A 13,137-nucleotide genomic window follows, 5' to 3' on the forward strand; every position below is an offset into this window, starting at 1 on the left:
AACACACTTCTCCCGAGCGGCGGAATGTCCGCTCGTGCTTTCCGCGTCCCTCGGGTTACCGCTTCTTTTCTCGTCATAATAATATAATAACAATATAATATATATACATATAATATATACATAAACAGATGCTTCTATACATGGTAAGTTGCTCACAATATTTACACGGGAGAAAAAGTTTAAAAAAAGTTTATTGTAGCCTTTTACTGCAACCCCCCAATCCAAGCAAAAAAAAACAACAAAATTTTCGTACAAGACCCCTGTGATATGCCAGCCCATTCCCGAACATTTTTTTTTATGAAAATAGTGAGAAATTTATGACCGTTAGACAACCCAGGTGACCCTCTTGCGGCATGTACTCAAAGTTCTTTGTTTTTCATTTGTTTTTGTTTTCTTTTACGGGGACGGAACTACGGAGCGAACTTTGAGAGGTCGAGAGCGAATACTGAAACACTTTGACAATCCCTTTACTTCGCTAGGTGCAAGGATAATTTTTTTGTTTGAGTTATTTAACAGCTATTTTAATGTTTAGACACAACTGAAATATCACTGGTCTCAAACGTACGAGTTCTATACAGCCGATCATGTAAAAGACCGTATTCAGCGCGTTTCATTGTGCAACCGCCGCCGGCATGCATCTTCCTGCAAGAGCACAGCATATCTCGTTCACTGGCCTCCCGTGAACTACAGTTATGGCGGCGTCACGCGTGCAACGCTTAGTGAGATTGGTCTCCTGAGCCATAGCAGCCTCTATACAGACCAAGCCTGGCAGGTCAGCACGAAAGGCGGCCGCCCAAATGGAAAAGGTAGAGCGTCAGACAACGGATGAGAGGAGAGCCACGTGAAGGATGCCCCGCTGCGGCCACACGCCGAAACACACTTGTCCCGAGCGATGGAATGTCCGCTCGTGCTCCTCGCGTTCCTCGGGCTACCGCTTTTTTTTCTCGTCGGGTTTGAAAACCATGTTTCGGGTCCTCGCCGCTGCAAAAGCTGTGCGCTGACGTCCAGGTTCCCCTAGAGTGCCTCAATGCGGTTGGCCGCTGCGCCTTGCTAGACTGGCGACATCTTTAGGGAGGGCAAGTGCCGCCTTTTCGGGGATTCCCCGGTTTCCCCCGACCGCTCCCGGTGGCGGCCGCCATTTTTCCTCTCGCGTGGCGTTGACGCTGCACGCGTGATACCGGGAGGCCGCCTCGTGGCCTCGTACCCACAACAATTAGGGTGCCTCGACCAGAATGCCGAGTTGCTGCGTGCCGAAGTGCTCAAATCACTGCCGAAACGGGTCCAGGCTATTCAACATTCCAACGAACGCCAAACGGAAGCGACTGTGGCTGACGGAGATAAATAGGGACAACTGGGAGCCGACCCGCTCCTCGTCTGTGTGCAGTGTGAGTAGCAGCTCTGTTTCCTTCCGATCCCTGTTTCGTTCACCGTAGGAAATATTGTTTAGAAGTATTGGCTGAGGTCCTGAACGATTCTGTTCTATAGATGCTTCCACGACTCGCTACTGCTATTGCTCGCAGTCATTGCTATAGCGACCAGCGATCCGACTTCTTTCTCTTCTCCCGTACGCCAGTAAAATGCAATCGCCCAGCAACGAATGTTCGTGTGTAGCGCGAGCGCGCCGATCTCCGAGGCTACGGTTCGTGTGTGTTGGTCGGCTTCAGGACAGAATGGTACGGAGTAAGGATATTTCGTGTTGTCCTCGCTTACCCGCAGTCTCGGGGTCGGAGGCCGTTCGGTCGACGCTGCTAGAGTGAGTGTAAATAGGGAGTTTTCGTAGACCGCGCTGCCCCCTCCGCTAAGCGTTCCGCAACGAAGAAGTTGCTACTGCGCCTGCGCGCCGACAGCCTTGACTGTGGAGTTCCCGCTATCGTAGCGGGCTGCGGAGGGCCTTGCGGGACGGCGAAAACGATCTACGAAAACTCCCTATTACCGGGCAATCGGAAAGGGGGGGGGGGGGGGGGGGGTTAGTTTTTTCAGGGGTTCTGGGGTGATAGCATCACAAGCTTGTGTACACTTTGGATCAGGACCTCTGGGAAGGGTGTTGACCCAGCCTGGGGGAGTATAACACTAGCGTTGTATCGCACATTTCGTTATTTTGGTGTACGAACGTTTTTTTTTTTTTTTTTTTGCAGAGAACCCATTAGTATAATGAACGTCCTTAAGTTAGATATTGAACATTCGCCCTTAGTGTGCATTAGCACGTTAAATAGACTCATGTTTGTAATAGATTGCCAATTTTAAGAAAAGTAAATTGAGAGCAAGTTTGCTTTAGAACCTACTTCTTTTAATGATGCCCTCTGTTCTATTTTCAGGCCCACTTTGAGCCCAGTGCCTACGAGCAGAACGGAGCCGACGGATGGCAAAAGCCGGGATAGATGGCCTAATCAAATTCTTATCTTTTGCGATATAAAAACGAATTGAAAAAAAAATATATATATTTTTCTTGTTTTTAGTTTAAAAGCTTGTAGTGCGAGTGTTACGGTGCTCATTATTAACATCCGTATAACCTTTAAAAGCGTGGATTTCTCGAAGAGTTCGCCCCAGGTCAGCCAAATACAAATCACAGCCCATCTATCATTTCAATTTTGTTAGGCAATAATACCGGCGAATTAAAAGGGCAATATATCGAGCTCAGCGTAATCGCGGTCTCCGCCTCGCCTGGTGACTGCCTTACATTTCACTCATTGAATCCGACGTCAAATGCCGAAATCTGTTTCACAAAACGGTACCGCACATATACACTGTCCACAAACTTACATCAATCGGCCATCATGAAGAAGCGGATCACGCCACAAGCGGCAGCCGATGGCACTTTTGTCAACGGACTTGCCGCATGTGCGCACTACATCGTCATTTTATATCATAAAACAGGTGCACACGTGACTCGAAGGGTGAGGTGACGCGTTCCTTAAAGCAGTCCTCCTATAGTTTACGAGTGATCGTACCCAGTAACAGCACAACGAGCTCAAAGGGGAACGCGACGCGCTCTTTCCCATATACCCGGCGCGTCAGGCGAGAGGAAAAATGGCCGCCCTTCTAGCAGACGACAGAGTCGTCCCCATTCCACCAAGGCGCAGCGGCCAACAACATTGAGGCACTCTAGGTTCCCCGAGAAATGCTGTGTGCTCCCAGATCCTCGCGCTCCAAACCTGCGACCGGGCACGGCTCCGTCTTCGACTGCCAGGCTTTGTGAGAAGAGAGGAGGCTATGACTGAGCTTATCGTTGGGGAGCTGTCTCATCTTTCCTCGTGTGCTACTCGAAAGGAGAAAACTCCATCGATCTTCTTACAGAGCGCCACAGTGTAACAAAGTTAGCGCGAAAGCGACATCGTCGCTATGTGGGATTTTACTCACACAGAATGTCCACAGCTATCAAGTTTCACTGCCCAGCTGATTGCCGCTCATCAGCCAATTTCACCCCCCGAGCGGCTTTAATTACAGCATATTTGTTGCGACAGAGAAACAACCAACCATGCGATCGCTCGTTCCTGCCCATTGTTCGCTCTGTACACTTTGCACGCTCTAAGACAGTTCTGCGAGTTTACTTTCCTGCAGAAAACGAAAACTGCAGCAACTACGGCGAACAAAAGGAGGATCCCGGCAAACGACAAAATTCAAAATGCAATTAGAGACAAAAAAAGGAATGCGATCCCACGAGCAGGGACCGTGAGTGTAACGTTCCCCTCGCTCATTGTTGTCATTCAGTTGTTCGGTTCTAATCGAGCTTTCTGATCGGCTGGCATCTTTCCATCGTTGGCCACGGTTAGCAGACTCCGTGTTTTGCAGAAAAATCAACTCACGGGCGTTTCTTGGAATGTCCAAACGCGAGTCGAGCAGGACCTTAGGGTGCCCGAAGTTTGACGCCTCTATTGTAACTTTAGCCAGGGCATTACGACTGCAAGCCCGGGGTCTTTAACATGCATCATGCAGTAACGATACGCGACCGCACGCCGGTGAGATGCATTTCGAAATGGGCACAATCGGAAGACTTAATGGGGTTAAAATGAAAAGAATCAATCTTTTTAACGACAGGACCAGATCGGGCGCTCGGGTAGGGCCCTTCCGCGCACCTTTCTCAGCGACGCCGGCTGAAAGGCGACGTTGTCGAAGTTTAGCCTCATGATGACGTGCAGCGTGTTGAAGATGGACTCCTCCTTGAGCACCTCGACCTTCACCTCCGTGCTGTAGAAGTGACGGCCCACTTCTTTGATCTGACCTGCGGACGCGGAGAACATTACCTCGATGGGGAACGGCTCACGAAACTCAAGTATATCAAGTAGCAGAATGTTTGAAAAAATTTGGGGAAATGGAACAAATGTTTTTAAATTCTAAATCACTTTATACTTTTAAAAAAACATGTAAATAATTACTTCTTGCCGAACGAGTGTGTGTGTGCGTGCGTTTTTTTTTACTGTGACGGATCTGGTTGAGTTTATGTGCACGTGGAATAATGTTTAAGTAATTGCGTTTGTTTTGTATTTGTTACTTATGATTGTTTTTGTGAAAATATGGTATAAGGTTGTGTGGTTGGCGTTGCTAGTAAGTGTACATATAAGATAGATGTCTGATGTGTGCACTTAAAGCATTCGTTTACGCAATTTCCTTTGTCCCTGCTGAACGATGTACAAGGGTGGTGGAGCCTCGTGAGGTGGCGTTAGTTCGTTTTTTGCTGCTCCAGCCGAGACTCAGTAAAAAAAAACTTAAAAACAGCGCAAAATACACGAAGGACAAGAACGAGAAGTGAACGAACTTAAAACAACCTTGACTGGCAACTGAAGTTTATTTCTGCAAAGAACAAAAAGGGAAACATAAAAGCAGCAAAGTACTTCACTCCTCGTTCTTGTCCGCCGTGTATTTTGCGCTGTTTTCAAGTTTTCATAATGCGCCAACTAGCCCAACTTTATACCTCGTTGGAGACTCATTAGAGTCAGAATAAAATACTATTATAATTTGCGTATGAACCGAAGGCTGAATGAAGAGAAACCGAAGGGGGGGATAAGCAGAGCCCCGAATGGAAGGGTAGGCGGGCCCCCTCCAATGAGAGCGAACGATAGCGTCGTAGGCAATGGGACGACGCCCCTCTGATTGGAGAGGGCCCTTGGCGTGTACCCACTTTCCATCCGATCAGAGCTCGCTTTAAAGCACGAGCTTATTGCCTCCACTCAGCGGCATTGAGGCTCCCCTCTCCTGCTTCTTGCCTTTATCTGTTCTCGACGATAATGGGGCTACAGAACACAGCATGTAGTACACTAACGATTCTAACACACTTTAGACGCCCCGCGAAACTTGCTTTCTCAACGTTTTACTGCAGATGTGTGGCAAAGTGGTTACAAGATAGTTGCTCTCCATGGAGAGCAACTATCAACAAAAAGCTCGATAAAAAGAACAAAAAAACTGTTTCGGGCAAGCTGGGGACAGTCTAAGCCAGAAAAGTAAGTTCGAAGCGTTAGTGTGGATAGGCGCACCTCGATGCCACTCGTTGCCAAACTTCATAATTCACGTGTCTGTTAACAGCAGTTTCAATAGTTTTCGCTCTTTTAGGCTTTTTTTTTTTTCAAATCGGTAATCAAGCATCAGGTGCGACACGTGTTTACTCGTTTACATCTTTATTTAGAAACGGAGGGAAACCGTAATTTTCCCTCATTTTAATTTTTCAAGAATAAATCTAAAAGCAGACAGCTATTACAATTCCTTCGCGTGGCTGTGATTTTAAGCCTTTTTGTAGTTGCATTTGTAGCATTTTAGGGCCCTTGCGTTCGTCACGGCTTGGTTCGCAGCCACCGGCTCTAAAGCAGTCAGGCAGAGGCGCGGATAGCAAAGGCGCCGTGACGACGCACTTTTGGCGCTCCATCGGATCGTCGGGCGGGCAACAAGGAAAGGCGACGCTCACCGACGGTGTACCACAGGTAGCCCCTCCGGGTGCTGCGGTAGTGGAGCGTCAGTCCCGTGGAGGACTCGTCCTCGCAGAAGAACGAGGGCGCCTTCATCTTGGGGTAGCTGAACTTGAGGTACTCGTGCAGGTTGTCCAGGCCGTTGAGGAAGTCGCGCATGTGCCGGCCCAGCACCGACAGCACCCGGTCGTAGCCGTACTGGGCCAGGAAGGACACGAAGAACACGCCCATGCCCTCCAGGAACTCCCGCTCGCTCACGCGCAGCACCTACGACAGGTGGCGGATTCACACCGCCGCCATTGGAGGCTTCTGTTCGTCTAATTGAAGAGGTCGAGAAACAATATTCGGTTGGAATGTTCGTGACTTTGGGGAAGCGTACTGGTCCTGGTCGGGCCCAAGTATACTCGCACAGACCGCCACTGATTCGGAAGCTTCTTTGGCTGGGTTTACATTAACGCGATTATAGCGGATCGAATCGAACAGGGACCAATCACACGCACCCTTCCACGCTTCTTTCTCTCCTAATCATCCACTACCAATCAAAATAGTCAAATCTCGATTCGATGCGCTGAGGTCGAATCCATGTAAATTTCAGAGTTTGTCGTGGTGAAATTGCGCGAATAAAAGAGGACTATTTCTTTCATTCTTGCCTTCGCGAAGCTTGATCACGTAATTGTGGGATCGAAACCACCCGCCTGACGACAGTCGAGTACGGCTCATGGATTGGACATGGGAAATGCGGGAGCACTGTACATCGGCTCGTAACAATCAATGCCTCGGCGGACACTCGGGTAGTGGCTCGTGTCCAACCCCTGCGGTGGTGAGAGTATCCGAACTCTAACAATGCACGCGTTTCTACTTTGACAACCCCTGAGCACGGCTATATTTAATGTTGGCGTCATAGGGTAGGCTAGTCACTGGATACTGGGAGAGTAGTGCAAGCTCCCTGTAAAGTCAAAGTCCCGCGAAGACGATCTACGAAAACTTTCTACTACTCACAAACGGTAAGACGACGACGGCGGTTGTGACGACCTAGAAACCAGCCAAGCTAGGTCCCCCCCTCCCCCCTTGAACCCCGATATTCGTATGGTCCCAGGGGCCTAGCAAGTCCGATATGTCACCCGCCAAGTCGCCGACGTCGACCAAGGTGCAATATTTTTACTTCAACGTTCCGGCGGGAACGCCGGTAGATGCCATCATGCATAGCGTCCAATCAGTCGCCGGAGCAGGTAGCCTCTAGTACTTGCAGCACCACAGAAATGCAAGGTTTATGTCGGCGGTCAGAAGCACAGCCGCCGTCCAGCGTTTAATTGCGCGAAATTCCCTCGTGTTCGGAGAGGTCGAGGTCCCCCTGTAGCCAGTAGGGTCTCACATCCTGTACGTCTCCGTCTACCGCATTCCACCGTACGTTCCGGAGGATGGCTTGGTGCAAGTCCTCAGCCAGTATGGCAAGGTGAACGCCGTACCCCACGCGACGTTTCGAGATCGGCCGGCCATCAGGAACGTGACACGCGTGGTACAAATAGAGATGTCCATCCTGTCGCGATCGTCATCAGCATCCAGGGACGTTGGGTCACGGTAGATTACCGTGGCTTGAGCCGCGTGTGCAGCAGACGCGTGATGGAGGGCCATATTGGACCCGACCGCAAGACGCCGCATTGTGATTGGTGCGGCATTTTCGACCGCAGAACGGAGGGCTGTACAGCGCCATGTCGGCGGTGCGGCCACGCCCATGCCACCCTAGACTGTACCCAGCGGAAATGGTACGCCGCTGCCACGCAGCAGCCCAAGGACACCCGGTCCCGCCCGCGGTCGCGAGCTGCCGCCACCGGGAAGCCCCAGATCCCCAGGCCACCTAAGGATGGCCGGGACGACCCGGGCCTGCCTGCCCCTCTACAGACCTCTGCATCCTAGCGACCTCGCCCCCGACGCTTCGTGAAGCAAAACCGCTCCTGACGCCCTGGAGGACTCGGAATCCAGCGCTCTGTCGTCTACGGCAGGACATGACGTCAGCCACGTAGCTTTCGAAAGCCCCCATCTCGTGTCGCTCGCCTCTTTCTTATACTCCACGCCAATTTTTATTTCAAAGATGAACCACACGTGACCAGTGAGCGTTACATGGTTATTGCGTCTACGAACTGAGTGGTACCAAGTGGCACTAGATTCCACCACGGTTCTGTTCATGATCGCGGCAGCTGATTGCACCAGAGGCTTTTTTCTTGTTGTCGCGTAAAATAAATTTAAGAAATTATGTCTTTTTACTCTTCGCTACCATCGTGCAAGTGGATACCAGTGTTCTAACAATGTGCGCAACATCATTCAGCTTGAGAAATGTGTTTTGCTTCGAAAGAATTTTAAATACTAATGAATGTTTACAGCGATTATTTTGTGCAGCGTGCACAGTCGCACACGTTCACAATACGGTTGGGGGTGTTCTTGGTGTGCATCGCAACCAGCTTTGAAGCATGCACTTGAGTTTGAGTCCGGTGTTTTACAAATATGTATCATGATCAACTCAGTTTGACTTGGCAGTGGCACACCTGGCACGGCTATCAGACTTGAAGCGAACGAAACTCCACTTCGATTAAGTCCACTCGCTGTATGCAACAGACGGCCGAAATGCGTCGTTTGAGCAGCTCGCTGACTCTCGGAAATGTAAAAAAGGGCTTAAAAATTCCGGTTACTGCAAAGTTCAGGACGTTATCCGAAAGCGCGTGCCGGTGAACGAAACTCGCCGCAGAATGTTTTTGGAACCGATCACACTTCCCCATCTTGGTCTCGGCAAAGCCGTCGTTTCCTCCAACTTCTCAGCGGCTCGGCTCGTCGTGATCCATCGTCCGCCCATCAGAGTCTCGCACATGTAGCCGGTCTTTCCTTCACGCTGCTCTCGTTAAACCTAGGAGACGGAACGAGCGCAGTACTCCAACGCGCACAGCTGACACATCGCGCACCGCGTCCGCCAGAGTTTCGTTTGGGAAAACCTTCCGGAGGCACGACGGACCGCGACGAGCTGATAGCGATCTTGTCCTCGAGGCCTCCTTGCTACGGCATCGCCCGCCACGACTTGGCTTCGCTCACGTAAAACCTAGCGGATGGAAACGAGCGCACCGCTACGGGTGCAAGTACAGATTTTACTTTTTATGGCATCGAAAAAATCATGTGATGCCCTCCCCGTGCCCGAGACCAACTAGCTCAGTTCCGACTCGGACTGCGTCGTTATTGACGATGCGGCTGACGTCCCACGCGGCCAAGGGGTTTCCCCTTCCGCCTCGAGTACGTCGGAGACGACGACAATTCCCGAATAGTCGACGGACTCGGCGCCTTCTGAAGACGCCGCCATGCCACTCGACCGTTCCGGTGTCAAGCGAGGCTTCTCTGCGGCCAACAGCAGCTCGGACATCGCCCCCGGTTCATCCTTCGAGGAAAAGCGCCTCGACCCGGAGTACTCCGAGGAGCCCGATGCGTTGCTATTTGAACTTTGCTCACCATCATGCCGTATTTTCAATGCAAAAGAATCATGAAGCGGAGCCGGCGGCGTCTGTAACCGCGAAAAACGGCACCGAAATTGGCTGCGACGTGTCATGTCTAATGCTTTGCCACGGAAGCCGACGCGGCCGCTCGTGTTCAAAGCGGACGCGGCTCGGAAATCTGTGTGTGTAAAACGTTCAATGAAAAAAAATAAAAAAGAAGAAGGGGTCGCACTCGCGCGTGACTTCTTTATCGGGATTTTCTTCTTAGAAAGCCTCCTCTCTAAATGTTCTGACAGCTCTCACTGAGGTAGCCCAACGTCGTGTAATCGAGCAGGGTCCGTAAAATTCGAACTCGCCTTACAGAGTCACCAACAAGTCCGATCCACTCCTCGTATAGGAGCCAGGAGCATGGGCGTACCAACCGGGGGGCGGGGGGGGGGGGGGGGAGGTCTGGTTTGTTCCCCCACTGGCTAGGAGTGTCTCGGCCCTGCTGAACCCAAGCATCGTTCCTGTCTGTGGCGACAGCCTCACATTCCCAAATCAGGTGGTAAAATATTGGGAGTGTGCCGTCTCCTTTGCATATTTGACATCTTGCATATTTGGCACAGAAACGCAGCACTTCGGCGTGCCAAGGAAGCTTCGATTATGCCGCAACACCTGCGAAACTTGCTTTTGACGAGCTGCGCCTTTTTCCTGCGGCGCTGCGCTTTAGTAAAAATTTTCACTGGTTTTCAAAGACAAGTCTCACCGTTTTCACATGCGTTTACGAAACTTCTTCGTCGAATTATGAAAAACGAGTAGAAGACGTGTCTTCAGCACGTTGCCGCCAGCCTCTGCAACGCTCGCAGAAACGCGACTTCGGTGCATGCAAAATGGCCGTCCGGTGGCCGCACTCGATCTGCAGCGACCAAGCGGGGATGGGCGATCCAACAAATTGCCATGGAGGTAGTGGCTCGTAGCGAGACAAGTTACATCCCGATTGTGGCGGATGTCACGTGCTCTTCGCTGGCGGCAAACATTGCTGGCTGCTCTCCGAGCGCGAGTCAGAGTGGGCCGTTTATAACGAAAAATGCAGCCATGGAGGCTCGAAATATAAACGTGCGATTGTCATTTACCGGACATTGTAGATCATATTCAGCTCTAAACACGGCGGGTATATTTCGAATTTCGTTGAAGTACCCTTTAAAGGGGTACCGAAAGGAAATGAGTTGAGCGTGAGCTGTCTACCCCTCGCTTCAAAGTCGGCACGCGAGAAGCGCAATGCGTATCGCGCTCGTGACGTCAAGAGTTCCTGCACGACCAATGTCAGGGCCCCCGAAATGTTTTCGCGCACTGTCTGCGCTCCTCAGGCCATTTGATTCGCCGGTAGAGACTGTTACTGCGCGTCCTTTGGTGGCGCTCGCAACCGAACCAAAGAATACAAGGAAATGTGCGCCGATGACCAGCCTCAGCTTTATCGTTGATCTACGGAACTGAGGAGCAGCGCGAAATCTGCTCCCCGCCTCTCGGCGCAACACACAGACCTAGGAAGAAGTTGGTCGAAATTTGGTGAATCATCTTTTCAAAGCGCGAAAGGCGTTGAACAAATGTCCGTGCCCGTCAGTGATGCTCAGAAAGCTGTTCTCATGTATGACGACAAAATATTTCGATGCCTGTCCCGCCGGACGAGACAGTACCTGCAGAGGAGAAGCATGGATTCGAACTAAATCTTGGATTCAGAGGTATCATCTAGCGAAACGGCGCAAAGTCAGGTGCAGCAATGAAGAATTACGAGTCAACGGAGATCGACTTGCCTGTTTCTATTCTGATGATGCGAACAATGAAGATGCAAGCTTCGTACCGCGGGCTCACACTCGACAGCCTGCTCTGAGGCGATTTTGTTTCCGTTCATGGTTATGAACGCCGCAGCGGAGATTTCGGGAACTGGCTCGTGTCGCTTTTTCTGTTGGGCAGCCGAGTGGTCGGAAAAATCTCGGAGGCCGTGCCAGGGCACTGTAGTGGCGAGCTTTGCCGCTTGATGGCGTCAAGGCGTGACGCGTGACAATTTCGCCTAGTGGTAACATCTGAAGACTGAATGACTTATAGCCTATACATAGCTTGCCCGTAACGTCATTCGCGGCCATGTCGCTATTTTATGGGCCCCGAGCGTTCGGTTCACGGTGTGAGTTTCACGCCGTACAAGCAGCAGCTCGAGGGAACCAGCAAGTAGAAATAACCGTCAGTGCGCGGCCATGGTGAAACCTGCAAGCTATACGTATAAGCAGTTCCATATGCGAGAGCGTTATTCACAGCGCATCCTGGAATGGGGGGAGGAAGGAGGTTGGGGCTGTGGTTACACGGGCACCCTTAACCGCAGTTAACTCACCTTTAACTGATGTTACGCGGCACCCTAGTTACCGCACTATGACGTCGGATAGCTATAACAGAAGTAGTGAAGAGAGCTTGCACCGTTTTTATGGGTGCTCACGATGCTGAAGCGCACGTGCGCCCACAACTTTGAGCAACGTTACTTTGACTGCGTGGCCACAAAATGTTGCGCGTAAGTACTGCGTGCCAACTGTGGCTTAGACTAACTGGAGTTAAGTGTGCCTGTGTAACAAAGGTACAAAATATAGAACGCAGCAAACTTGTTAGCGTCCTCCGGCAAGTTACATTCAGGACTTCGTAAATCCACGGGCGAGCCACACTGCCGCGAACTGCCGCGAGCTTTTGGGTACTTATGATGTGGCGGCATTACGACGGAGCTTCCTAGACTGCCACCAGGCGCAATATTAAAATTCTTTATTTGGGTTTAAAAGTAGTTTTGTTAACTTTTTTTTTGTTTCTGGCGGCAGCCCCGAAATACTAGACTACTGTTTCTGGGCTGCCGGCGCAACATAGACCTCATCTCAACAAAGACAGAGGTGCAAGCATTCCGTTTCCATACCCGTTTCAAGGAGCACGGAAACGAAATGACGTGACCCGCGAGCTCTCGACCCCTCCCTTGAAAGTCGGCCAGCGAAAAACACAATGCGTATCGCGCTCGTGATGTCCCTAGTTCCTGCACGCGGTACAGGGTACTCTAGTTGCGAGGGCTGCCGCTTGGTGGCGTCAACGCGTGACAATCCCGCCTAGTAGGAATATCTGAGATGCCCTATAGCCTAGATAGCTTGCCTGTAACGACGTTCGCGACCATGCCGGTATTTAGTATGCCAGGAGCGTTCATTTCACCGTGTTAGTTTTACAGCGCAGCTCGAGGGAACCAGTAACTAATAATAACCGTCAGTACTCAGCAATGGCGACACTTGCAAGCTATTCACTGGGTGCCACATTTCAGCGCGTTGCTCACAGTGCGTCCCCGGGGAAGAAAGGGGGGGGGGGGGGGGGGGGGGGCGGTATGGTCGGTCTGGCAGAGGCCCTCAGATCCTTAGATGAAGCTCCTACCTAACGTCTGCAAATATGAAACTCGCTATTTTGTTTGTGCGGTTTTGTTTGTGCGGAATGCTCGTCGGGGAAGCACTGTGAAAGTTAAACAACGTAGTAGACCTGTTAGCGTTCCCCGCCGGGTCACATCCAGGACTTAATAACTCCAAGAGAGAGCCATCCTGCCGCCAACTGGCGCTGCTTCTTAGAAGCCAATGACGGCATTCCAACGGAGCTTCACACACCGCCACCAAGCGCAATCTTCAAATCTCTTCATTCGTTTTCAACTTAGTTTTATTTTATTTTTTTACTTTTACGACGGCAGCCCAGAAACAATAGTCTAGACTAGTGTTCCTGGGCTGCCGCCACAA

At 51.0% G+C, this 13,137-nt stretch overlaps 1 protein-coding gene across 1 annotated transcript in view; it reads right to left on the reverse strand.

Annotated features, from left to right (window-relative positions):
• The window catches only part of LOC8052045 (soluble guanylate cyclase 88E), a 150,364-nt gene that overhangs the window by 70,189 nt on the left and 67,038 nt on the right, over positions 1-13,137 (reverse strand). The window contains exons 3-4 of the mRNA XM_029995441.4: positions 5,894-6,161; positions 4,074-4,219 (exon numbers count right to left, since the gene is read on the reverse strand). Of these exons, the coding sequence (XP_029851301.1) occupies positions 4,074-4,219; positions 5,894-6,161 (414 nt within the window). The remainder of the gene's footprint in view (positions 1-4,073; positions 4,220-5,893; positions 6,162-13,137) is intronic.

This window comes from Ixodes scapularis, unplaced genomic scaffold (assembly GCF_016920785.2).
Source record: "Ixodes scapularis isolate PalLabHiFi unplaced genomic scaffold, ASM1692078v2 PGA_scaffold7__128_contigs__length_106722199, whole genome shotgun sequence".
NCBI lineage: Eukaryota > Metazoa > Arthropoda > Arachnida > Ixodida > Ixodidae > Ixodes > Ixodes scapularis.